Raw genomic sequence first — 26741 nt, 5'->3', positions numbered from 1 at the left:
GTAGGGAGATAAAGCAAAGGTGAAGATAAGGGGTCAGCTGTAATCATTGGTCTAATAAGACAGTGCTTTTCTTCACAAATCTTATGTCTAACCTATGGTAGAAATTTAAGCAGATGTTTGAAACTTCATGCAGTTGAGGGAAAAAGCAACCTCATAGCATGGCCTCTGCCAGCTCAGATAAAATTATGGGGTAATTTCTCAGACTCCTCATAGATGCAGAAATAGCCAATTTTTTCTCACCATGTACTAGTAAGCTGCTGTTGAGCCACTGTGACATAGAAACTCCAGGCTTGCTTCAACGACTTATCTAACAACCTGTATAAAAGTCTGTCTTTTTTTTTTTTTTTCCTTACAAGCTGCCACTCTTTCGTTTTACATATATATTCCTGGGTTGTTTTTTTCCTTGTACTGCTGTCTTATTGCTGTGATCTGCTGAGATACTCTTGCTTTTGTCTGTAGCTCATGTTTCCCTCTCTTCCTTTGGGAGTAATGTCGTTTCACTGAATCCCATATCTCTTCCCCTCTTCTGGCAGTTTTCAGTTGTCCAGCTTGTAGTGAGTTCTGAGGCTAGATCTGTGCATAAGGCAACTTACGCAGAAAGGATTTGTTGGCTATGATGCAATGTATTTTTAATATAACTAGTAATTGGGGAGGAGGGGAACAGTTGTTTTTTGGATACCTTGAAATTGTTCCATCTTGTCTAGAAGTATAATCGTGCGCAGTTAGCTTCAATATCATGAAGCTGATAGTTGGGCACATTCAACTGTACATTGAGGTTCAGGATTATTAAACTTGTTTAATGAAGGGAAGAAGGAAAATGTTTAGATTTTAAGTAGCATAAATTTTCTAAGGAAAAGATATTTCCCCTGCAGGCTTCTGCTTAAATATGTAGTTGCGATATTTTTGAAAGCCATGAAGACTGTCTTTGAAGGTTATATATCTATCTCTTTTAGGCCGCAGCCACCTCTCTTGATTTGGCCAGTTGAATAGCAATTTCTACATGTTAAAGGTGGAAACAGTATGAGTTTTATTATAAGCATTACTCATTTTATGCATGATACCTTTTCCAAAGTAACAGCACATTTAGATATTCCTATACTAATTTAATTTCTGTTTACCATTCTTTATGGTTGTATGATAATTCCTGTTTTTGTAAAGAAAGGAGAAGGGCTTGGTTTGCTGAGAAATGGGATGTCTTATCAGTGCTTGGAGATATGTTGTTCATTCATTTGGGACCTACTGTCTACTTCCATGGTAACAGCAGTAACTTTAACTCAGCACTGGGACTAGTTTATTTTTCCTTCTATATGTTTATGCATCTGGTCTTTTATTTCCTCTTAATGTTCTGTATGCATTTGTTCACATGCTATGTGAAATACGTCCAAGGAAATCTTGCTTACAGGACAGTGCAGATAATGTCCCTTCTGAGCATGTGTCTCTTAAATAAAATATATAGCCAAAAATAACAAGACTCTTGAAACAGGTAAACCGGCAATCTTAATTCTTGAATGTTAGAATACTTATTGCTAAATCTTTATTTTATAATTCTTTTCATTGGGTATAAAAGGCGTTTACAAGTCAATATTTAAAACGGTAGTCATAGCTTATAGGCATTGTATATTAGCTAATTTTATAAGGTGTTTGAAGTATGCTTATTTTATTTTGTGTGTTACCTCAAATGTGAATATAAACGTACATCTTTGTTTTATTAGAATCTAGTCCTGGCCGAAAACAGTCCTGGAAGAGATAGCACTGAATATATTCTTGTATTTGAGCCAGATCTTCCAGCCTTGAAAAAACCTTTGGAACCATACCGTCTGTCATTTATGTTTTACAATGGTACATTTTAATTACTCTTTTCTTTTAGAACAGACTATTTTTAGGTCAGTAATTCTAATTATTGCAGTCATCCTTTGACTGCAGCAAAACTATGTGATAGCCTAATAGATTTTTGCTGATGTTTGTATAAACTAAGTATGTTACCATGTTTTCTTCTAAAAATATATATATTTCTTCGTGTAGATTTCAAGAAGCAGCAACAGATGGCAACACTTACAAGGGAGAGAGACCAACTATCTCAGTCCATAGGCGTTTACAGAAATTGGTTTGATACGACTAATCAGCTTGTTACTGAAATGAAATGTAAGTTCAAGCAAATATATAAATACATTTCCTGGGAATGAAACTTTTTGTTCCTTTAATGATTTTGAGACTATAGAGAGGAGTTGAAAAGTTAGCGTTGAAATAATGAGGTAAATTAATTGAAGAGGAATGGAAGGAGTATATCATCTCTGTTAGCAGGGGCGCTTCTAGGTACTGGATGGAGCTACCTATGAAAGGTCTTGATTTGAGGTAGAATTTCTTATGTCAGAACTGTCAAAGGAGAAGCTAAACATTTAAGTTAGGTTTGAATTTTTTTTTTCCCCTCCCCCTGCCCCAGTTGCCTTGCACTCCCATCTTTACAATGGATGTGTGAATGCTCAGCAATCTGGAAATTAAACAGCTGTTGCCTAAAAATGGTTTTAGGGAATGAACTGTAGATAATCTTTTGAAAAATTAACCCTACATTTGTATTATATCACTGTTCTCCTCATTTTTGATCCTACATATAGTATCCCAAAGTATTGTGTAGATTGTCATTGTTTATGTGTATGTTCTTCAGCAAATGTAATCTGTTTTAAAGTCTGTTAAACAATAGGGCAGTCTGAGGGCAGTTGTTTATGGAATTGGGAGAGAAGAAAAAGGAAATATTTTGTTTGCATTATTATTTTGTTTGAATCATCCTCCCTGTTGATCAGGAGGTTTGTTTTCTTTGACGTATTTTGAATTCTTGTTTTAAGTAGTCACTTAAAGGTTTTAAAAAAAAAAAAAAAAAGGCATGTTGGAATTAGAAGATGCTTTATTTTTTGTAATTTTAGTACAAGACTAGGTTTCTGTTACTTGCTTACTGCATGCTGCTGTTATGGATGCAAATTCCTGAAATCTAACATGAGAAGCAAAGAATTTTGCCTCACGTTTTCTGATTTTTGCGTATCTCTAGAGAGTTATTTAGAGCACTTTATGCTTAAAAATGTTTCCAAATATGGATAAATCTTTTTGAATAGAGAGAGCAGGAGGCAACTCACCTGTGCTTACTTGTTTGTTCTCAAAACTCCTTCAGTTCAGGTATGAGAGCTGGGTAAAATGGTAGCCAGAAAATGGTGTCCAAAGTAAGGGATAAGAGAAGTAGTGCTACCTGCCATGGCTCCTTTCCCTGTTGCTATTTTGTCTGTTGGAGAACCACTTGGAAAGGCAATTAAAGGTCTGAAAGAAAAAAGCACTTACATGCTCAGGCTGATCTAAGGACTAGTCTTTGTCTCCTGAAGTTTAAGCTGATGACAGCTTGCTGTAATTTCCTATGATCTGGCCAAATCACAAGGTCTTTTTGGACAAGTCCTGAGATTCTGTGCTGAAATTGAGAACCTTCAATACATTAGATACTTTCAGCTGTGGGTGGGATCTTTCTAAAAAACTGTAAGAAATTGCTTAAGAAATGCTCAGTTGCTTTCTCACATTTTCTTATTTTCTGTTGATTTTATTGGTTTCAGGTCAAGCTAAAGAAGCCGAAACAAGAGAAATTCACCTGAAGAATGAACTGAAAAAACATCAAATTGATTTACCACAGACAAACACAGTATGGCTTATTTCTTACTAGACTCTTTAACATCTTAAAAGTAAATCTAAATCTTAACGTGAAATCGGTACATTATTGGATCACAGTGATATGGACACAAGCACATATTACCAAAACTTTGAAAATTTAAACCATGAGGAAAATTTACAAACCAGTGCCAAATTTAAATTTTTTTACTATTCTGCTAGTCTACCTCTCTCTCAAAGGAATTTTTAGAAAAAGAAGACAAAAGTTCTCTTTTATATCCTGATTGTGTTTTTGTTTTTCTGCTAAGGTTACTGGCAGTGTACTGGTACTGCTAGTAAAAAAACTGGCTGTTACAGCCTGATCAGCATACACTGGATGTATTGTAACACGTTTGCTGGCATAAGCAGGCCAAAGGGAAGCACTTGTTTTTACAGAATAGAGCATTTTGTATGTTACTGCCACACCTAAAAATAAATTAGTAATGGGGATACACTGTACTGACCTTTCAGGTTTCCCGTAAAGATCCAATTGTATTTTAAAGAAAGGTTTTAAAGAACATTTTCAAACTACTGAAATTTTTAAAAATAATTATTTAAATTTCCCCTTATCTTTAGGTCAAATAAACACAAGTGTTATAGTAATTAATTGCAAATCAGTAAAATTAGCGTTTTCAATGATATGCATTGCACAATCATGATAGGTAAGTTCCCCCTGCTGGCTAAACTGTTCTCAGGCCTGGGCATAGTTCCCTGCTTCTAAAATGCTTTCTTTTTATTTGTTTGTGGTTGCCGCCTCCTGCTGATTCAGACTTTCTTCAGTTTGGCTCTAATCAGGCTCTGGTAGCTCTTTGTGAAAGAACCTGACAGAAAGAATTGTAAGGTCCCTGGAGTTTTTAAAAATAATAATAATAATAAAGTTCGGAGCCACAATTACAGTGTCTTCTTTTGCTGTTCTCTGCGATTACGTACAACTGTCCCCTATATAATAAGAGTCTATTTTAGAGGATTGAATATTTTTTATTAGGAACTTGATTAACAACAGATACTTTATCTGTTCCTGTAGCTTGATAGATGTTTGCTAACTTTCCATTTCAATTCACAGCTTCAGTATGTGGATTCTCTCATAAAACAAAAGATGACAGATCAAGAAGGATTAATGAAGCAGCCAAGGCGAACTTGTACCCTCCCAAATTACCCAAAAGGCAACCAGGATATTTTAGGCAAGGTGAGTTGCTTCCCAAAGAGCCCTTCAAGTCAGTTTTATTGGTTCCAGGAGGTGGTAGTGATGAAAAATAAGCTAACAGAATATCTGAGTAATTCTTGGGAAGTTCTGAGAAAAAGATAGCATTCTAGTCCCATCAGATGTGCAGTTTTTCTGAAGGGGCCGTCAACGGGGTAATTAAATGTCTGATTGCAGTTGCAGAAAGATTGTGATTAGTATGAACACGGTCTTGGCTCCCATTTTGACTGTTTTAACTTCTATGGCACAGATTGCACATTTAGCACAAATTGAGGATAACGAAGCAGCAAAAGTTATCTCTTGGCATTTGGCAAGTGACATGGACTGTGTAGTTACGCTGACTACTGAAGCTGCTCGTTGTATTTTTGATGAAACTCAGGGTCGACAACAAGTGCTACCCCTTGATTCTATTTACAAGAAGACACTCCCCGACTGGAACAGGTAGAGAAAAAACAATGAAAGTTCTACATTTTCGTACATACATCTTCAACTTTGTTTGTCTAATTTGGTTTTTAAACTTTACTCATTTTAAAGATTCAAAGTATAGCATTTCTGGCCTCACAATAATAGCAATAGTAATTTCACTTGGAATGTTAACTGAAATCCTAGTTTTATGCATTTAACTTGGGTTGTTCTTTCTGTATTTTATAGGACATTTATATTAAACAGAGAAGACAATTTTCAAATTTTATTCACTATAACAATATTATTATGTGTTTCTGGATCAGAAACTTGATTTTTTTTTTAAATAATTCTAGTGCTTCAAATAGAATTCTAACTTTTTTTTAAAATCCAGCTTAGGAGCACATTCCCTAAAATCATCTGTAGTAATAGAAATTAATAATAATAAGTTGATTTGTTTTCCTAGAAAATAAAGGAAAATATAAAAATCCTGTCTGTGCTTGAAAATAATTTGCTTATCAAGTTGACTACTGACATTGTAAGGACATACTTTTAGAAAAGTGTTGATGTGCAAATGTATGTAAAAGGTCCAAAATCTCAGTTTTTTTAAAAGAGCACAGTAAAGTGGCCCACAAAATTAATCAAATGAAATTGTTACATATAGGTCACATGTAAAAATTAGTTTTTCACTGAAGCATCCTTAGTGTAATTGGCATTTTATTTAATGTTGGGATCATCTAGCTCCTAATATGGAAGTGTTGAGATGTATTCAATTCAGTTTGTGATTTTTGGCTATATTGTCAGAAGAAATAATAAAAGTAAGGATAAATTACTTTCTTCTTTTCTTCTTCGTTACCCTCCCTTTTCTTTAACCAGGCCTTTGCCTCACTTAAGAAATGGAAAAATCTGCTTCAGACCTGTTGGAAATCCTGTATTTGCCAGAGATCTGCTAACATTTCCAGATAACGTAGAGCATTGTCAAACAGGTAAATGTCATTAAAGAATATGGTAGTAACTTTCTTCTTAAAAAGAAACATCACAAATCATAAATTGTTTAGTAATGTCCATTAAGACGTTTGCAAATACCAGTGTACCTTCATCCTAATATCTCCTGGTAACAAGAGCATGACATGAGTGTTAAAAATTTGCACTGTCTTTGCCTGTTGTCTTATTTTCCTCTACTATATTATAGAGCTTTTTTCTTTTTTAAATTACTGCACTATTGTTTTGTATTCCTAAGCTTGTGTAAGCTGAACCTAATTACCGTATGTTGGTTTTATATTTTCTTATTGCAGAAATTACTGATTTCATGTTTTTTCCAGTCCTACTCCTCTCAAAAATGTGTAGTGCATTGATTTATATACATTCAAACCAAACTGTACATTGTTATATGTTATACTTAAATATTTACAGGAAAACTAAGTTTTTAATATTTATGTAGCTTTCAGTTTAGGCAAATTTTATCCTCCTGCTCTTTCTAACAATGTAGCAGTAGCTACCTTCGCCTACTCACTTTTTCTTAAGCTTAATAGAGCTGCACCATTATACCCAAAGTTGAAATTTGTAATTAGTTCAATCTGAAGTTTTTCATTTAACTTCACAACTTCCCAGTATTGAAATATTCCTTTCTAGTATTAATAAAAAAACACTTTTTACTCCAGTTTGTTTTCCCAAAGTTGGATATTCTTTCAGAGACTTTCAACTACAGTTTCTTTGCATTTCTGGCTATCTCATAAGCTATTGCTTTTCTGAGGTAATTTAAAAGCCACTTATTTGATATGTCTTATGCAAGGCTACATCAAGTTAGACTTTGTATGGAACAATTTTTTTTATTAACAGATCAGGGAACTTAAAACAAATTGCACTTTTGTGTGTGTGTGTGTGTTGTCAACCTCTGATTGCTTTATTCTTTGATAATCCACCGAATAAACCAAGAATGCTTCAGGGAGGAGCAGAAAAACAAATTATCATTTATATAATTTCTTAAACTCAGGATTTCATTTTGTGTGTCTTTACAAATTTGAATGCAAAATATTGAGAGATTGCAATGGTGGAAAATACAGTCAGTTATGTCATAAGGCAATTAACCATACTGAAATTCTTTCTTTATAAATTCTTTGCTGAAAACAAAAGTTTGCATATTCATCTTTATCTCAGAAGAAAATATCTTTGAAAAATATACTCCATATACTATTTCCCTTGCACTCATCTGAAAAGCTGCAATACTGAAACCTCAGAATTGATTTTTCAAAACTTAAAAGTTTTTTTGTTGCGGAGAAGTTTCACAATTCAGAAATTTACATTTTCAGTGTTCGGGATGCTTTTGGGTGACACTATCATTATAGATAACTTGGATGCTGCCAATCATTATAGAAAAGAGGTATGTTCTATAGTTTGGGATTTTTTTATTATTATTATTATTGTTGTTATTTGTTTTTATTTTAGAAAATATGACAGAGCTACATATTAAACGTTGTAAACTTAGAATGATAGATTGCTAAGTGTGATGCTGCGTGACCTATGTGTTTTCATCTGTGAATGATCCGCTCCAGTATGCTTATTGTCTGTAAGTCTCAATGCACTTAACAGTGAATGAAATCTCTGTTGTTGGCACTGACAAGATTATCTCCATTTATCAAATTCCATTATGTGAATGCTGCCATGAAGCGTGGGACTGTTTTTTTAAAGACTAGACATTTGAAGTTTTGCTGTTAGTGTTAATGCAAGTTCTTCAGTAGTTTCCTAGTCCCTATGTGTACAAAGAAGGAATCTGAGGCATGTCATGAAAACGGAGATCCATTAAAATGGCTAAGAGCTTGATGTGAAACTTATTAGATCTTTCTCTGACCTGTTATGTTTAGGTTTAATGGGACAAATTTCAGCAGACAAGAGTATATACTCTGAGGAAGTCCTGACGCTGGGTACTTTCTATTTCAGCTTATGAGGTTGTTACAATTGAAATGTTGATTCAGCATAAGAATTAGAACTGTACTGATTAAGCATTAAGCTCTTGAGGCTAGATACTCTCTTTTTTTCTCTCCGGATGTAGAAGAAATTGCATCGTAGGGTCGTTCTTAAGAGAACGACAAGTTAATGAGGAACCTCTGATGACATCTAAAATTGGATGCCAGTTTCATTCTTTTACAGTCAGTGCAGCATTGATTTCCTTCTCTGTACTGTGGGCCTGAGCAACTCTTCCACTCTGTGATCCTGTTGCCATTTTATTGCCTACTGCTAGCTGGTAACCTGGAAACAAAGAAAGTCTTAAAACTTTTCAAAGAGCGTTTCAGAAATATGGATATAGTCATAGTAAAAACTGCTTCACTTATGAATATTTTAATTTCATGATGTGTTACCAGCCTGTCATGTCCATTAAGTGAACAAATAGCTACCATTTTTCCTACTGTGAAAGCTGCATGTGTTTGTTTCATCAAAAATCAAGTCTTTGAGTGAATTTTAGTTACTGCAGCTGTTGACATTTTAAGCAAAATATATATAAATGTATGTACACACGTGTGTGTGTTTATATGGATTGCATACATACATACTTATGCTTTATTACAACAAACTCAAACAGGAGAGTCAAATTTGGTTGTTAACCTGTACATAAAACAGCATATTTAGGAGACTGACTGTCTGTGTCAGTTCGGAAAAAGGAATTTCTGTATGCAGTCACTCCTGACTTCTCAAAAAGAAGTCTGGGTCATTTCATTTTGGTGAGTGAACTGCATTTCTTTTGATCACCCACCACAGGTAAATTTCATCAACTCTGTGAAAGTTTTATTGGACGTGTTATAAGAAATAAATCCCTTGGATTCCAGATGCTTTGAATTTTGTGCATTTTAAAAAACAACACTGTCCTTTTGATACTTCATCAGATAAGTGCTCACAGTTTTTCCCAAAACTAATCTTCATTGCCATTACTTCATAGTATATGATGATAATGAGCTGTCTCCCATCATAGATCTAAATTCTGCCCCCAGAATTCTCTTAAAATATGAGGACAAAAAAATCGAGGTTTCATAATGACTGGTAATGCTATTTAAATTTAATATATTTATTCTGTTACTTGAGAGCAAAGTCATGAAATGAAATATATCCCCCTTACAGAACCAGCCGTATTGTAGTTGAAAAATGCAAAGCTTCACAGCACCATTTCTGAAAAGTTACATTTTCCTTTTCATGTAGTTGCTAATTTAATATACCTTTTTTAATACCTGTGTAGGTTGTAAAAATCACACATTGCCCTACATTGCTGACTAGGGAAGGAGACAGGATTCGCAGCAATGGAAAATTTGGAGGCCTTCAGAATAAAGCTCCTCCAATGGACAAACTCAGAGGAATGGTATTTGGAGCACCCATGCCAAAACTTTACTCTACTCTCTCCGGACAGATAGGTGGGTTTATGAAGTAATTGAAATACAGAATTATGTTCATTGCATATATTTGCTTTTTTATGTAATATAAGAAGGAAAAATTCAATTTAGGGTAAAGTTATTTTTTTAAAAGTATGACCTGTGCAATGTCCTTTTGTGAATTGCTCTTTTCTTAAAAGCTTAAGCTATTAAATTTTCTGAAAGAAAATATATTTTAAAAAATCATCGGATATTCTCCCTTTTTCTTAGTCTTATTAGTGAGAAGAGCATAAACATTGGTAGTCATTCAAGCAGCAGGCATAAGGAGGTTGGGCTGGTTGAATTACAGCATCCTTGGAAACAGAAGCTGCAAGTCTCTTCACCAGGAATGCCGTATATCAATTTAGAATTTCTTACTGTGCAAGTGAGCTCTGTGAAGCAGTGGTAGAAAAATTTATTTTCTCATCAGAGTCATCCACAACATTTTTTACATTATTTCCCTAAAAAAGAGAGACATTATTTTTCCTACAGTATCAAATATATTTCACTATGTGCTTTTAGATTCTTCCTTTCAGAAAACAGGTTATAAATGAATTTAAAAGATGGCAGTTTCTAACATGTAATAGCTGACTGAATTGTAAAGCACTGAAGGCCTTATTCACAAGTTACGGTTGTTTCTTAACACTTACCTTCAAAAGCATGGACATGTAGCTTTTCTACATTGGTATTCCTAGAAACACGGGATGCATAGTGTGTGAATGTACTTGTACAAATTGGAATAGCCTTATATGTGAAGAAACTATTTAACATTGACCTGTTGAAGGAGGAAAAAAAGACTGAAAAGGCCTCTTCTAGGACTTTCAGTAAAAATATATTAAATCTAAGAATAACATAGTAAACATTTCAGCTACAGATGGAAATATGCTGTTCTTAGCACATTTTATATTTGTCTATCCTCACGTTTTCAATTATGGAACTCATTTATTACCAAATGTGGATTAAATTGAAGTTTTTACAATTAGTACAGGAGCAATCATGATGCAAGAAAAGGACATGTTTTGATTTCACTTGGATAGTCTCTAGACGTTCAAATGGAAATAATAGTGAAGTTCCATTTGAAGGACAGCGCCTTATTATAGAAGACTTGTTTTGAAGTGGATTGCAGACTTAACATTAGTTCTGAGTTGTTGTTCTTGTATGTTTATAGCTAAAAGGAAAATAGTGACTTAAACTGTGATTACACTTACAAGGTGCTTGGAAAACTGAAAGGCATATACAGTGCCTTAGCCAATCTGCAGTAGCTATCTATGAGAATGCTTTCATCCTGTGGCAAACGTAAGGTCTTCAGTTAAAGCTTTTGTGTGAGCTATCTTATATTCACCACAAAGTAAAAGGAATGAGCCTGGGCTAACATGCTTGAACACTTTCTTTATTGCTTCACACATTTGTTCAATGTTTGTACTCAGACAAGTTCTTCATCTCATACACTAACAAGAGTAACAAGTTTGTCAGCAAAATAAGCCCTTGTTCGCATGAGGCTATTGCTATTGCCTTGGTTAAATTTTCATAGATGTGACAAAACGAAACTCAGTAAATGTTCTCCCATTCCACAAGGTGGACTAGAATTCAAGTCAGTAATACAAAACTTCAGCTTTGTGGCGCTAAAAGCAAAAAAAGACTACAAACGCACTTAATGGCATCAAGGGTAGGAAATTCAGTTTGAAGCACATAAAAGACAAGGTATGTTTAAAAAAAAATAATAATTACCAGTTTGCCACAGTCATTTTCAGAGTTCAGTAGTACTTTGCTCTGATCTAGATACCTACTCAAAAATAAAAAAAAATCACAGTGCTGGAAATGATTTTTCAGCCTCTGTCTACAGTCATTTTAGGCACAGCCACTCGCCCACTGTAGGTTTGGGTACGCCTTTTTAATAGCGCTTTTGAAATACGTGTTTTATTTTGAAGCTTGTACTTTGTCTGCGTTGTATTTGGTAGCCCTCTAACTCATAATTACTTACTGTTCTATGTTTTATTTTATTCTTCAATTAGAGCTTCTTCAGCAATACCGTACAGCAGTGCTGAAACTTGATAACGTGAATAAAGATCTTGATTCACAGTTGCGGTCACTTAACACTCCAGAAATGCAAAAGAAAAAACAGGAACTTGCTGAACAAGAGAAGAACCTCAAGCTGATAGAACAAAAACTGGGTATGTTATTATGTTGGATTTTGTTAACACCTTTCAATGTATTAAGGAGGCAAACTTTTAACTACATCCAGATGTAGTCCACACTTACAAACTGACAAATTCAAACTATGAAGGAAGTTCAAGTTTATTTAAGAGCTTAGAGATGTTTGATTTTAGGGAAAGAATAGAAAGACCGTATGTGTTACGATGCTGTGTGTGCTGACTAGATCAGCGCTGCCCAGTAATATGTTCAGATAATACAAAATGCAGTCAGTCAGTGTCTTGTGAACACGAGACTATGATCTCACTAATAAGAGATTATGTAACCATATTAGTCTAGTTTGCCCAGTGATAGAGAACACTGAAAATCTTTTTGAAATGACTGCCTAGTAAAGAGCTGAATTGCTTTTGCTAAGGAAACACAATCAAAACATTATACTATAAAAAGAAACACCCCTATTTCTGCAAGGATAGTATTTCCAAAAGTTAGAAATGTATTTTAAATCAAGATCAAATAATTTCAATTTAATTTCATTTAAAATAATTTTTAAAAAATCAATATTTACTCTGTGATATCTGTAAATTAAGCAGAAAGATTTTACATATCAACTTTGAACTCAGTTTCAGACATAAAGTAACTATCAAATTTATGGCAAGTCTTACACGTTATTTCAAAGGTTTGATATGACTGTTTCAAGACCCATTTATAACCCATGGGGTTATTTTTTTTAAATTTGTTCTTATTTGCAATTTTTTCATAGGTATGACCCCATCAGATAAGGCCACTGAATCATTACTTCAGCCTGTAATGCTAGAAATGTGTGACACTCCCATCCCTCCCAAAAGAATGCGAAGAGAAACAGTAAAAAAATTATATAGGTAAGTCTGTTTTGAATGTAGTAATTACTTTCTCATATCCTGAATTCGAAGTAAAAATAAGTTTTGGGTTTTTTTTTTCCTGGAGATTTAAAAAATATATATTTGTATACAATGACCAACAATTAATAGAGTTTGCAGAAGGCAGACTTTCAACATAATTTCAACTTCCTTTAAAGTTTCTGTTGTGTGGTTTTGTTGCTCATGCAACAACTTACTTACTAATTCAAATTCTGTTTCCCTTTATGCAATGATTGGTTGGCATCTATGTGCATTCACATATTCCCAGACTTCTCCAATATTTTCAACTTTGTTACACCCTGGACATATATGAGGTGGCTTGATCTGTAAACTCTTTAAGTTTCCATGCCATTCCAATTAATGAACATTTTGTAAACAAAACAGTTAATGGAATTGTGTAAGTTTACTTCTTCAGAATCGCATGGAGCTGACTCTTCCGTTTCTCAAATCTCTCCTCATGGTTCCATTATGAGCTTTGTTGAATTGTGGTCATACTTTTCAGATTTTTTTTTAATTGTATTCTATAACTTTCAGTATGAGTTTTCACTATATTGCAATATCTTTTTATTATTTACATTTGTTATTTTCTTTTTTTTTTTTTTTATCCACAAGTAGAAATTAAGCAGTTAGGTATTAGAGGTATCTAAGTTGTAAATGCTGATTCTAATCCTATTTTTAACAAATTAATTACAAGAATAAGAAGCCATGCACAAATATGGGGACTGCAGTATTTGTACTAGTTGCCGCTCTGTGCGTTTCATCAGTTACAGCTTTAAAGGACTTGTATTGTAAACCTACTGTACTATGTTTTTGTTTAGTTCAGAAGAATGGATCTCTTCTCCCACAAAGAAGCAGCAACAGCAGCAAGAACAGCAGCCACTGCAGATATCCCCTTCAGAATTTAATGGAACTCCACGAAAGAGAAAGGCATAGACTGATCAGACTTGCTGGAAGTAGCTTTGTATTGAAAATGTGAATAAGTTCAGTTAAAGGAAATATTCATGTTATATTACCCATTACTATGGAGATTTTTATACTGATAGAAGATATAAATGTATTTCAGTTGGTAGTGACAAAAATTTAAGTATTTAACATTGATAGCCTAATTTTTGTATAGTTAATTTCATTTCTTAAAGCTTTCAGAGTTTTTATGTTCATGTGTGAAAAAAGTTTAAAATATATCCTTTTTTATTTATAAAAAATCAAATCTTTTCAATAAAAATGCTGCAATACAAAGCACTGCCAATATAATGCATTGTAATAATTTAGTCAACAGACTATAGTGAAATGAGATTTTCATTTAAAAAGTATCACACACTGTCCTGGAGAAGAGAACTTTCTGTGTTGCTCTTTTTTGATGGATGAAATGTCAAGGCATTGTCAAGTCAAGTAACAATGGAGGTTTGGAGCTGTGATATACTGAGATATAGTCATTTGCAGAGTCTTCAGATAATTAACAAGCCAATGTCTAAGGCTATGTCCAAAGTGTTGGCATGGAAATCGGTATCTCCTTCAGACGGTGTTAGCAGAGAAAATAAGGTATTAAGTGGTGAGTAGTAGCAGTGCAATAAGTTTACTACGAGGATGTTCTGTGGGTGGGGAGGGGTCACGTCATGGGTGCAAATGAGATGTATTGTTATCCCAATGCTAATCTCTTTTTAAAGCTGGCATTACTATAATCTTCATAAAGCGGCCTTGCTGCTTAAGCAGATCAGAAACGTCCGTGACGCCAAAAGCGTGATTATGACAGAAGGATTTGAGTAGGAAAAACTATCGTCACAAAGGATAAAGAAGAATCTTTACAGCTGAACTATGCGTATGCGTTGTGAGAGGTGAGGGGAGTAGAGACCTGGGTAGAAGATAAAATAACCACTTTGGGAAACTGTAGACATCTGGACAGAATTTAACTTTATAAAGGTATCTCTAGCTTAAAAAACAAGATTCTCTTGACTTTCATGAAAAACTAAAGAAACATAAAGCTTTTCATATTTAAAAAAAGGAAGTTTTAAAATGCTAAAGAAAATAAGGAACAGGTAAATGAGACAAAAAGGGGGGAGGGTCAAAGGTTACCACTGGACTTCTAACTGCGTCGCAAATATTTTAGTAACCTACAAGACAGAAGATGATCAGCCATGACTAAAGATGTGAATTTCAACCAAGTTCAGTCTGAGGTATTGGAAATGGACTTAATATAGGAGCCTCTATGGAAAAGATAGGTCAAGGGTAGAAAGCTAAACTTGAGCCAATATAAAGATATTACTTGAAACTATGTAAATGTAAATAACATAGCAGAAGATGATCAAGGATGAGGGCCTGTTCATTTACACCAGCCTAAAAGAATTCTTGCTTTGGAGTGAAAAGATGGTATCAAATCTACCAATTTATACTCACTCAGCAACAAGCACTGTATATACCTTTATAAATAGCTTTTCTGAAAAGCTAGTTTTGATCTCAGAAAGGTAAGATCACATCCTGCTGTCAGTTTAACAATGCTGGTCACTGATGCACATCTCTAGGTGACATTTCTAATAAAATAAATTTCTCCAAATTAAGTTTGAAGGATGCAGCACATTCTGGGATAGACAGAGTTCTCCAAAACCGAATGTCTTAATGACAGCTAAATTACCTGAGACATCAATTTGTCCTATTCTTTAAAAAAATAGAATTATTCAAGTATAACGTAACATTAGCAGCTACAATGCAAAATTAACTGTAAGAGAACAGTGAAGTACTTCAGTCTTCTTAGCTTTGTCACATTAAACAGCTGGCTGAGAAACAAAACTGTTTTCCCCTATGTATAGATCAGTCTGGAGCAGGAATTTTCCCTTGCTGAAGGCCAAGGAAGTCTTTCAGCATCTTTTGGTAAATCACAAATGGCCCAGGTGTGCGCACACATGAACAGCTGCCCTCTGAAGTGAAGTGGTAGGCCATGTCTGGACCAAACAGTGTATTCCCTTCCCTTGTAGTCATCGTACATGCTGGAGTACATACAACGATGCACACTAGTTTGGGCTCTGATTTCTTTTGTATTTTTATATCAAATTAGCAAGGATTTAGTTTATAAATTTGTATAATCAAGTCAAATAGACCTAACAGCAAGTTCTGAGTTTTAACACTATTCCACACATGGGAACTTCTATGTTGAACATTTGGTTTAGTAGACCTGTTACTAACAACGTATCATTTTGTTGTGCTTTAATCATAAATTGTAATGCCTGAGAGCGGGGGATTATCCAGATTTCAAAAGGAAGTTAGTCACTGCTTTTTCATCTGGGAGTATTGGTTTGGTACATATATGAAACAGGCACTTGAGCAAGCCATTCTGCTTTTTCTCTCATGGTAGAAGAGACCATGATGCATGCTTAATCTTTGATCTCCTATGTATGCCTCTAGATTTGGCTTGAAGGCTCAAGGCTTGAACCAGGCAGCCATAATGGAGTTTGCCATGTCAGAAATTGCTCTGCCACACCAAGTTTCTCAGTAACTTCAAGAACTTAATAGTTCTTTTAAATGAATTTATTTTCATTCTGACTTCTGCCTAGCCTCAATCTCCAATCTCTGCGTGATCTTAAATCTTACTAAATACCTATTCTAGCAGAAATGTTTCCTTTAGAAATTCATTTCTTACCTTCAGATGTCAGTAGATACTCTATTAGTATCGTATGATGTATCTCCCACCTGGAAGAAGCAAATGGGAAACTAAGCTCTGAAGGTACGTATGCATTTTTTCTTTACCCATTCTTTACTCTAACAGACTGATCTAGGGTGTCAAAACCAGGGAATGTATGGTGTGGTCTTTGAAGACTCCCGCCCAACACACTTCAAAGAAAATTTTCTAATCTGTTTCACTCCTTTACATTCCCTGGAGCTGCTATCTTATTCTTATAGCTGTGATTTTGTTAGCGTTGCTGCAGCTTCTCCTCTCTGCTCCAGCGGCCTGACTTCCGGGTGCATGACAGCCATGGTCACGTACTCAGGGCTCCTTGAGAGCAAGTACAGGGGAGCAGGGCAGAGACGGGTATAAGTGCCATGCTGCTGGTGTGCTCTAACTGCAGACCTCACAGTGGCATCTGCAACTTTCTCTAGCTCCGTGAGTTTCTCTGCTTTTTTCAGGGGTGGGTGGAAGGCTGGGCAGGAAGCAACAGAGGAGAGGAAACAGTTCTTCCTGAGCCCTGGGCCAGCTCATTGTGGGAACAAGGAGCTGGTTTCTGCTTCAGGCTGGAAGCAGCTCCCAGTGGGGAACGGCTGCTGCCTGCCACGCCGCAGGAGGGCTGAGTACTGATGTGGGGTGGAGGAGCAGGCTGCGGGTGGCCAACCCCACCCTGGGGCTGCTTTCCAGCTGGCAGATACCAGCCCCAGAGCAGGGTTGGCCTCCCCTATCTCGGGGAGACAGAAGCAGCCAGGTCTGGAGTCAAGGGACCTGGGCAGGACAGGGCTCACTTCACAGAGGCAATCCCCTTTGGGTGCAAGCAGATGGAGTGACACGGGTTTCCTTGCCTCTGCTCACAGGAGAGAAACAGCGCACTGAGGGGGGGCACTGCCCCCAGCGGAATGGGGATGGAAATAGTGCATCCTCCAGACCTCACCTTTTCCCTTTCTCTCTTTCAGAGTCCCCGAGACACTTTCACGGTGCTGCTGTCCTCGTGTGGGGTGATGTCTGCAACAGGCACTAGCGTGCAGAGGCCCATCGCCATACCCCATCAGGAAGCTGTTCCTATCAGCCTGGGTAAGAGGCCCCCTGCTGTGCTGGGTGACCCTGCTCCACATGGTGGGCCCTGTGCCCCCAGCAGCAGTGTTTTCCTGCTCAGAGGGTAGATAAGGTTTCCCCCATCAAAAGCCTTGATACCTTGTCCCAGCCCCAACTTGCAGCTTTTGTTGCCCCTCGTTCCCCTACAAGAGCTAGGATCATCATGTTCCGTGCTGTGTTCATCGGTGAAGAGAGAAATTGGAGCATCCGTCATTTCAACAAGGGGAGACAGGGAGTCTCACCTCCATGGTGTAAGCTGCTGAGTTCTTTGCTGGATTTTCCTGTAGGACAGGGCAGATCTGACAGATGTGTATCAAAAAGAAACCTAACGTGAGTCCTGTGCCTGGGCTTGTGGCAGCGGCTGTACTTACCTTCTTCCCAGCCTCCCTCCCTTCAGCAGAAGAGAAAATGCCAATGGCAAGGCTTCTTTTTCTTTCACCCCTCTAAAGGACCACAGCTTGACCGAGAGCTCAAGCTTTGTCTCCCAAGCCAGACTGCGTCTTCCAGGGTCTCCCTCCTTACTTTCTTCTCTTCCTCCTCTTGCAAGCGTGAGGCAGAGGTAGAGAGAAACTACCTGTGTCATTTGGGTGGGGATACCCCATGTAAACCAGTGATGTTGGCCCTTCCTTCCCAAATCATGCCGCTGCAGTCTTCCAGGCCTACCGTCAGTACCCTGGCCTAGGCTCCATTATCGTTCTGCGACGCTGCTTACATCTTTGAGGATTCATTAAAAATTAATATCAATTGTTCAGACAATTATTATACAGTTTAAGGACTCGATTTGTTTCAGACTTCCCATTTCTTCTTTTTGTTGTTCATCCTAACAGTTCTTTCTTATTGATATCTTTGTCCTCCCTTATCACAGTTATCTGCATTTTCTAGCTCTTCAGATGTACTTTACCTCTTTCTTTTCACATGTGATAGCAGCAAAGGAGTCAGCATTGCTTTTTAAGTTTTTTTTTTAATAGTCAGGCTTTTTTCCTAGTCAGGAGAATAGGGCTTCTCAATCAGAAGTCTTATGATTATAGAATTCTGTTGAAGCTGAGGGTTTTTTATGGATATTCCATAAAACCTTACTAAGGTACTGTCATTTGCTTTCATGCATGAACATTTTCTCCCAATAAATTTTGCTCCCCTCTGTTTTCATATTTAGGAAACAAAGCTGGATAAGACTAGCACACAGCAAGTATAATCATTTTCACTGAGGCAACCACCACCGAACATGTCTTCAGTTGATTTATCTTCACCTGTTAAGATGCAGTCCACTATAGAAGAAACCCAAATCAGTTTTAGTACTTTCCTTTGAATAAGTCTGTTGCATTTCCTCTAGGAATTGCAAATCCATTTTACTGATGATAGCAGTAATGGTATCTTTCAGCATAAAGCAACTGTCAGCCTCCCTTTCTGCCTACTCCTAAAAAGGGTGTAGCCAGTGATTTTGACATTCCTGTCACACCAGATCATCTCCCTGGGCTGCAGCACAGTGATCACTTCTGTTTCATAAAAAAAAGTATATGCATGTGTATGTACACACTGAGAGAAAAATATATATCTATGAATCTCTATGAATAATTCCTCTACTATTTTACTTCCATATACACAGGCTCTTCCATACCCAGTGTGACTATGGAAATGTATAGAATTGCAGCAGAGCTACTGTGTTGACTAGATGTACTTCAGCTGCATCAACAGGCTATTTCTGCCTATGTTGCCTGCCTTCCTGCAATTAAATGGTTCCAAGGAACAGAGCGGTCTCAGCTCTAGCAAGCAGAAACTACATATACATGTGTGCACGCACAATAATTGTACGTAATTTTATTTTAAACTGACCTAGGCCAAATTTTCAGATGTTAGTGGCAATTGAACAACATAGCAAGCGGTCTAATTTTAGCATGCTGAGCACCTTCAACCGGCAAAAATATTCGTTCCACATTTTTTACTGTGTATTTAGTGTTTGGGTTCTTACAGTTCTCTCAGGTTTTCATAGGAGTGACTGTTTATGGGGGCTCCAAAGAAATCCCTACTCGTTATTAATGTGTATACTTATTTTATAACATGCCAGCAATTAACTAGTCATGAGTACAATCTTTAGGTCCTTTTTGTGTGCACAAAATTAAGCACCCGTGTAACGTGTATCAGACTTGGGCCATAAAGGCTAGAGCTTCTTCCTTCTTTTATCCAAAACTTCAAATATTTTACTGTGCCAAACTATTTGTTTCTCAGTCTGTGGGGAGCACTTCAGTCAGCATTTTCATAAGAACCTATTCAAAAAATTACTGAATAATAAACTGGCTGATTGATTTTCATGAATTAAAATTTGCTGTTTTGTCTAATGGAAATGAGTCCAAAAAATTCTAAAGCTTCACTTTCTGTGGTAAATAGTTGCAGGGGGCTAGTGAAAACAAACATTTCAAATTACACAAGGCTCCTGCTTTTATTATGTTTTTATGATCGGATCCAAAATTAGAGAAATTAAACAGCAGTATCAAAAAATTAGGAAATTATTAAAGACTGCCTCATAATACATATAAGTAGCCAAGGTGAAGTCAAATGGACTGGCACTCTCCAGCTTTACCTTACTTTCAAGAACACGGCTTTTTAACTCCAAGGATCTTTTAGCATGCGCATCTGTGTAGGATATCAATCTAAATTGATGTACTCTCTGCTGGAAGATATAGATCATCGGTTCAGCTCTGCTCAAGCTGGAAGAGCTGGTTGTGCAAGAGGAAGATTCATGACAGCCTGAGGAATGCAGTAAAAGGCATTCTTCGGGAACAATGGAGGCAAGCACTTGGTAAGTTGCTCAAGAGCCTCTTTTCTTTAGCAGAGTCCTCGGGCCATTGCAGTACAGAGGATGTCCTGTGAAAAGTGAGAAGGGGTGGTTAGAAGTCCTTGTAATGCTAGGGACTTTGGCAGAAGTCATGAGAGCAGTTTGAGCAATACGCACCAAAGCTAGCTGAGTGACTGAGAATTAAAGCACAGCTGCTGAAGTTGAAGTATACTGAAGACCAGTGCACAGGTGAGAACCCTCACCTGCTGAAATACGGCCTGTTCCGGTTGCAAATGGTAGGTTTGACAGATAAACTACCTATGGAGAGCTGCCTTTAGGTATAGCAACTTGCTTATCTGCCTGGATTGACCTAAAGGCATACAGCAAGGCTGACCAAGTCAAACTCCTGCAGCAGCATGGAAAAATGGGGATAGGTTAGAGCAACTACTTAGTAGTGGTAATAGAAGCATGTTGTTACATGGGCACGTCCAAGCTTGCAACTAATCGTGTCCTTTATTGCCGCTTTAACCACTGTTTTGAAGTTTGTAATTACATTCCAAGTGGTGAGCTGTCAGATGCCAGAGGCAATTTATTGTCACGCACAGCTTGAAAGAAGGAAAAAGCAGTCCATCTGAAAGTGGGTGGTCAAGCCAAGACTGAGTTATCCAGCTGCATTCTGAGTGAAATTTTATTTACCTGCAGAACTTGAGCTAGTCTAGGAGTCAGTGTCAGAGAGTCTGACTCATATGAGATTTTACTAATCTTGTCCTCTTACTCTGCAAATGCTGTAAAACCAACAGGAGTGCTGGGAGAGGGGTGTGTGTACTTGACTGGCACTACACTGAGCCAAGAAGATTTTTACTTTTCCCCCTTCTTGCAATCGCTTGCAAGAGTAATTTTACAATGCCCTTAGTCCTCTGTACCAAACTTTGCCTGTCAGATGTGCCAAGAGGAATCAGACATCTACGGCACTGAAAATTGGATCTAAAGTTTTGCATCTCCCAGAAGAAGACCTGAAAGATTGTTTGTTCCTTGAAGGCCACTGCTTGCTGGTGGATGCTTCCAAGACTGAAGTAGCTTGGGGTTACAGATGAACCAGCCGCAGATGCTCCTGGCAGGTGACTTCAAGAGTCCCCAAGAGGCTCAGCTCTGTGATAGGAATTTCCTAGAATTAGATGCTGAAGGCACAGAGAAAACAAGCAGAGAAACTGAAACTGCTGGAGTTTACTGAAAGTAAAATCCTAGCTAAGTATGCAAGATACAAAATGAAAACCTAGCTGAGAGATGGGCGTATTTGTCAACGTCAAACAGAACGTAGCAGTAGAGAGACATCAGGGCATTCATAGACAGACCCTAAACTAGTTCTGTAGAGGGGACTCTAACAGCTGAGTTCCGTTTCCACATGCATAGATAGACTTGAATTCAGGATTCTAGCAATTACAAGTGGTAAAACCTCTATGTAGTGAATTTTCAACTTATTTATGCTGAGTAATATGTCCTAAAAGTAGCCCTTTTATGGGCTACTTTTCTTCCTATTTGCAGTCACATAACTTTCCTGAGCAACTGAAAGGTCACAGTGACAGAATCAATTTTAAGCAAAGTTTGGTGGTACAACAAGCAGACTTTCTTTTGGGAAAGAAAACATTGTCTTTTTTTTTTTTTAATTCTTATCTTGTTCTGGGTTTTTTTGGTAACTCTCAAAGCCAGAGCCATCTGACCTCTGATTGTTCAAGTGGTCTTGCCTGAATCACAGCGTGGGAACACGTATTCTAGGCCATGCAAGCTGGAGTCATTTTTCATATTAATAGCAATATTTCGAAAGGGTAAGCAGTACTTTCTAGAAAAAGTTAAATGGGCTTGGAGAAAGGGAAATAACCATAGATATATGCAGATATACTTCATGTGTTATACATACAAAGTGTCATGTATTCTGGAGAAGAGTTGCTCCTTAAATATTGATGCACTAATTCTTAAACTCTGTAAATACGGTTAAAACGTTCATGTGTTGGATTTTTTCCCTGAAGTTGTGCTCTACTTTCTTTTATCTTAGAATAGCAATATATGTGATTTTTGGTGTAAAGAAAAATTGGAAGCATTATTTTGACCAAACGTGTTGAAGTGCAAATAACACATGAACTTTTGAACTCTTTTGCATTCTCTGAGGGTCTGAAGGGGTCCCTGCCAGATCTGGAGGAAAAGCAGAACATGAGTGCTTTTGTTACAATTTTGGCAAATAACGTTATCTGGAATTAACATGGTTTATCCATATTTGTTTATATTCCAGCTTTTACACTGGGGATGCTAGTAAGAAAATTCAAAGCTCATTCATACTTCATTATGTTGAATCAAGTCGTATATTTTCACACCAATTTCCCCCTCCCCTTTTTTGTTTTATCAGATGGATCTTCTCAATAGCAGAAGCAAGTTTTTATGTGATCTGTCAGGAACATTTCATATTTTAGATCCTCTTGCCCTCAACAGATAAGAAAACTAGCATAGCCATAAAACAAAGGATATTTGTGACTTATTTGTTTTGGGGTCCAACTTATCGCTTCACACTGGATTTCTTATGAATAAGGGTTCTCTAGTTTCTCTCTGAAAGTTTCCTGTATGTAAGAGAATAGCAGTCACCCTGTGTCAACAGTGTGATAACATTATAGAAACAGGGGAATTTGAGGTCAAAGAGTTTGCTGCTTAGCTTTGTTGCCAAGACTGACTGTTCCAGAGACCTTCAAAGACATGCTGACACATCTACATTGTGGGTCAAGGAGCTGACTATATGGAACATTTTCCACAGCCCTACTTGAAATGTGAGCCTTTCCTTTGTTGAAAAATATTCCTGTATATGCAATGATTGCGTATGAAAAATAGTAGTGAAAAATATGCCATCTTCCTGAGGAGTAAGAACTGGAAAGAAATCTGGGCTCTTTTCCCTAAGTCGGCAAAGCAAAAAGCAGTTCAGTGTTCTGCATTATAGTGATCTTTTGCAAAACATTTACAATACAGTTAAAACTCTGGAAATCAGCAAGTTTGTTATTTGTTAGTTTGTTCTTTCGTTCTCAGCTTTCAGAGTGTTTGTGAAGTCCAAAATCACAGCTTTAACTTTTAAAGTCTGGTCTTTCTGGCCAACTTGCCATCTCTTGCATGCATGCTGACTGCATATATCTCTTCACTCCTTAGAGCAGCACTTCTGATTCCTTGGAAAGAAAGAAATTTGTGAGAACATTCTTCAGGTTTTAAGCAATGCCAATTATTGTTCTTGGAACACTGACTAAGCAACTACAAAGAGAGATACAGAGGTAGTCAAGTCTAGTTAACATCCACTTAGCTGAAAAGTGAATAATACCATCTCGGAATCCATAATATCTAGAGCTTTCCATCGGCATAATTTTCCCTGCCAGCAGACGTTTTAAAAAAGAACTATTTTCTAAGCCCAGTTTCTCTGCATATATATGTACTTGGTACAGGTTGTACCAAGTGGAAATGTAAATTTTCCACTCAAAAGAAAAAAGGAAAACCAGGATCTTTGGGATGAAATAAGCTACATTATATCTTAGGTTTTTATTAGGAAGAAAAAGTTCAGGCAAAGGGTCAGAAATGTTTTGAAGACGAAGTGCTGAACTTCACTTAACTTATTTTTCTTTCCCAAACTTGAGGGAACTTAAGTATGCTGGTATAACTTCCTTCAGGATGGAAATAAAAAATGCATAAATACGATTCATTCCTGTAGGTACTAATGCCGTGGACTCCTGTGGGAGTTGCTGGTTACTCTGTGCTTTTGAAAATCAATCCACTGGATTTCTATCCAAAGAACATAGTAAGGAGACTGTCTTTTGGTAACTATTTTTGAACATATTAGTGATGACAAGTAGACTTGATCTGCTTGTCATTGGCTGCTATAGCTGGAAGACTTGGCTCCTTTGGATGATTTAACTGTCATTTAGTAACCTGCACGCAAGCTTAAGGTTTTCAAACCTAATGCTCTTCCTCCCTTTTTCTTCATTTGAAACGTCAGAAAAAGAATCAAAGGCTCCAATAGTTGCTAGAGAGCAGCTGAGGGTGGGTCTTGTCGTCTTGAGCACCGTCGTCCTCTACCACATAAATGTCTTGGCCAGAGGTAAAAGCTACGGTTCATTTATTTTGAAAATTCTAAAAGCCTTTATTTTCTTCAGCAGCAAGCCCATGGTGCCATGTCACATGCTAATCATATCTTAAATTACAGGCACGGGGGCCGAAATTCAGGCTCCCCATCCAAAATGGCTCCCAGGATCTACCAAGCAATGTTGTGATTGCCAAGATGTACTCTGTACAAATTGATTCCTTGTACCGTAGAATCAAATGCACTGGCTGGTAGGAAAAGCAAATAAAACGTGATCTGTGTTGTCTTTTGCCTATTTTCACAGTAACTGGCCACTTGTCTCAATACCCACCAGTCCAGTCTGCTAGTGGTCTAGAATGCAAAACAGTTTATTGTCCACAGATGGATAAGTTGTGCATTTTCAGCAGTCTCAACTACGTCACTAACTGCACATGAATACAGCAACTTTGTACATACAGCTTTTGCTCACTTTCATGAGCTGTGTTTGCTTTGCATATAGTGTGGAAGGTACAGAGGCCCCTAGCCTCCAAAAGGCTCAAGACAGCTTTGTAACTGAAGTTAAGTTTTGTTGTCAGTGTAACATGTTTTATAATCAGCTTTTGCCAATTGCAAAACAGGACCAGACCCTAGAGACGGTCTGTAGAAGAGGATTGTTTTGTTTCCACCCCTGGATTTGTGTCCAACCTATGTTGCAATGTTTGGCTGTGGGCTTTCATTCTTGTTTTCTTTTTCTTTTAGCTATCTAAAAACAAAAGGATCCATGCAAAGGATCTAGGCTTGAATTTTAAGTTGAGCTCCTCACATTTAGGATCACTAAAACCTGGAAGCAATTACAAAGACTGAACGATTGTGTCAGAAAAGTTTTGCAAGTCACCAAGAAATGACTCAGACGTGATGTGTTGTCTGTAGATTTAGTGGGGAGCTGAAAGATAAATACCCAGTTACCACGATCAGAACTGAGGCTAAAAGTAAAAAGTAACTTGAAAGTAACTTTTACTATAAATTACAATCAGCCTCTATTCTATATGTTACAGACCAATAACCTGACCCAATAAATGATGGATTACCTGAGAAAGTTTACACAGAAGGAAAACGGTACAAAGTAACTGTACATGAAGGCTGGACCTTAAGACAGCAGAATAAAAAGCTCCAATTTCATAACTGGTTAATTAAAGTCTGCGTTGTCTTTTAGTATCCCATATAGCAAATAGTGCTTTAAGGAAATCTATATTGCCAGCTGCAGAACAGCAACTCCAAAGGACTGCTGAAACTCAGTACCAGTTGCATAAAGACACTAGGTTACTGCCGAGCTTTAGCAATTCAAAAATCAGGAGAATAGATTAAAAGTCATGAGATTTTAAGAGTGTGTAATTTTGTACTTGCCTGTTTGTTCCTGCGTCTATAGAATGGTTCTGAGTCAGGTTTTTGAGTCACTCTCTGCAAATGAATGCCAGAACTAACTGTCTTGCAAAACAACCTGAAGTGCTCGAGTAATGCTGGAATTCCAGGAACTGGAGCTTTAATGAAGCAGTGAAGTGCATGAGACTCTGCAATACTAAAATAACATAAAGACAAATGAAGAGCAGTAGTTGTAAAGGTTATTTTTTCTGCCTCATTTTTTTGAAGAGAAGATTGATGTAACAAAATACATGCCGTAATCTACAACAGTGATAAGACATTCCTACATTTAGCACATCAGGGTTTCACTGTTACAGCTGTAGTGTCCATTGATCAGATTAGACTTCTCTAAGAATAAACATCTTAGGAGCATTACCACTTTTTCAGAGCAAAAAGGATAACTTATGCATGAGGCAGTGAAGTTTCGGCTGTCTCAAGATGAAGTCAGTGAAGTGGCTCTTCAAAGTTATTGAAAACTAATCTAAACATCTTCAGCTACATAAGATTGATATTCCTAGACGTTTGGCGTACTTGATATGCGCTAGATATAGATGTGCTTTTACATGAAAGAGAAGTACGGGTGCTAATCTTCTGCAGATAACTATTTGCAGTGAAATTCCATTGTAATTATTTGCAGCAACTTCCTTGACCTCTGATTAGGAAACATCTTAATGGGCTTGAAACAATTTATTTTCCACCAGCGGATGAGATAGTTTAAAAATATCGCTAGAGCTATAGCATCCGTGATTTTATTAATATTTCTTCATTAATATATGTTCATGACAGGTTTCAGGGAAGCAGTAGGAGTGGGCTGGTGTGATTAATTAATTGGATGTCTGCCTTCAAGGGGTTTATCATCAGTAACATTGGAAAACTGTTCTAAACTGTCCTAAGCTGAAGGTGTAGATACATAGGAAGTAATGCAACAACTTACAGCATATCTCTATCATTAAATTTGAAAGGAGAGAAAGGATAACTTTTTAAAATAGCAAAGACAAATGCAAG

The 26741-nt window shown here is 37.0% G+C and overlaps 1 protein-coding gene and 1 long non-coding RNA gene across 3 annotated transcripts in view; both read left to right on the top strand.

Annotated features, from left to right (window-relative positions):
* SMCHD1 (structural maintenance of chromosomes flexible hinge domain containing 1) overlaps nucleotides 1-14652 on the top strand; it is an 85991-nt gene extending 71339 nt beyond the window's left edge. The window contains exons 38-48 of the mRNA XM_068932291.1: nucleotides 1713-1839; nucleotides 2023-2142; nucleotides 3588-3673; nucleotides 4742-4864; nucleotides 5130-5320; nucleotides 6158-6267; nucleotides 7591-7661; nucleotides 9507-9678; nucleotides 11688-11846; nucleotides 12587-12704; nucleotides 13541-14652. Of these exons, the coding sequence (XP_068788392.1) occupies nucleotides 1713-1839; nucleotides 2023-2142; nucleotides 3588-3673; nucleotides 4742-4864; nucleotides 5130-5320; nucleotides 6158-6267; nucleotides 7591-7661; nucleotides 9507-9678; nucleotides 11688-11846; nucleotides 12587-12704; nucleotides 13541-13655 (1392 nt within the window). The 3' untranslated portion in view covers nucleotides 13656-14652. The remainder of the gene's footprint in view (nucleotides 1-1712; nucleotides 1840-2022; nucleotides 2143-3587; nucleotides 3674-4741; nucleotides 4865-5129; nucleotides 5321-6157; nucleotides 6268-7590; nucleotides 7662-9506; nucleotides 9679-11687; nucleotides 11847-12586; nucleotides 12705-13540) is intronic.
* Nucleotides 14653-16063: 1411 nt separating this feature from the next.
* On the top strand, nucleotides 16064-25369 carry LOC138066013 (uncharacterized). Of its 2 annotated transcripts, XR_011139149.1 has the most exons (4): nucleotides 16064-16434; nucleotides 17331-17448; nucleotides 19073-19274; nucleotides 20142-25369. It is a non-coding gene; the product is annotated as an uncharacterized lncRNA (long non-coding RNA). The 2 variants fall into 2 exon arrangements; XR_011139148.1 differs by having other exon boundaries at nucleotides 19073-25369.
* Nucleotides 25370-26741: the final 1372 nt, after the last annotated feature.

The sequence above is a fragment of the Struthio camelus genome, chromosome 2 (assembly GCF_040807025.1).
Source record: "Struthio camelus isolate bStrCam1 chromosome 2, bStrCam1.hap1, whole genome shotgun sequence".
In the NCBI taxonomy this organism is placed as follows: domain Eukaryota; kingdom Metazoa; phylum Chordata; class Aves; order Struthioniformes; family Struthionidae; genus Struthio; species Struthio camelus.
This window is presented reverse-complemented; position numbering and strand designations above follow the sequence as displayed.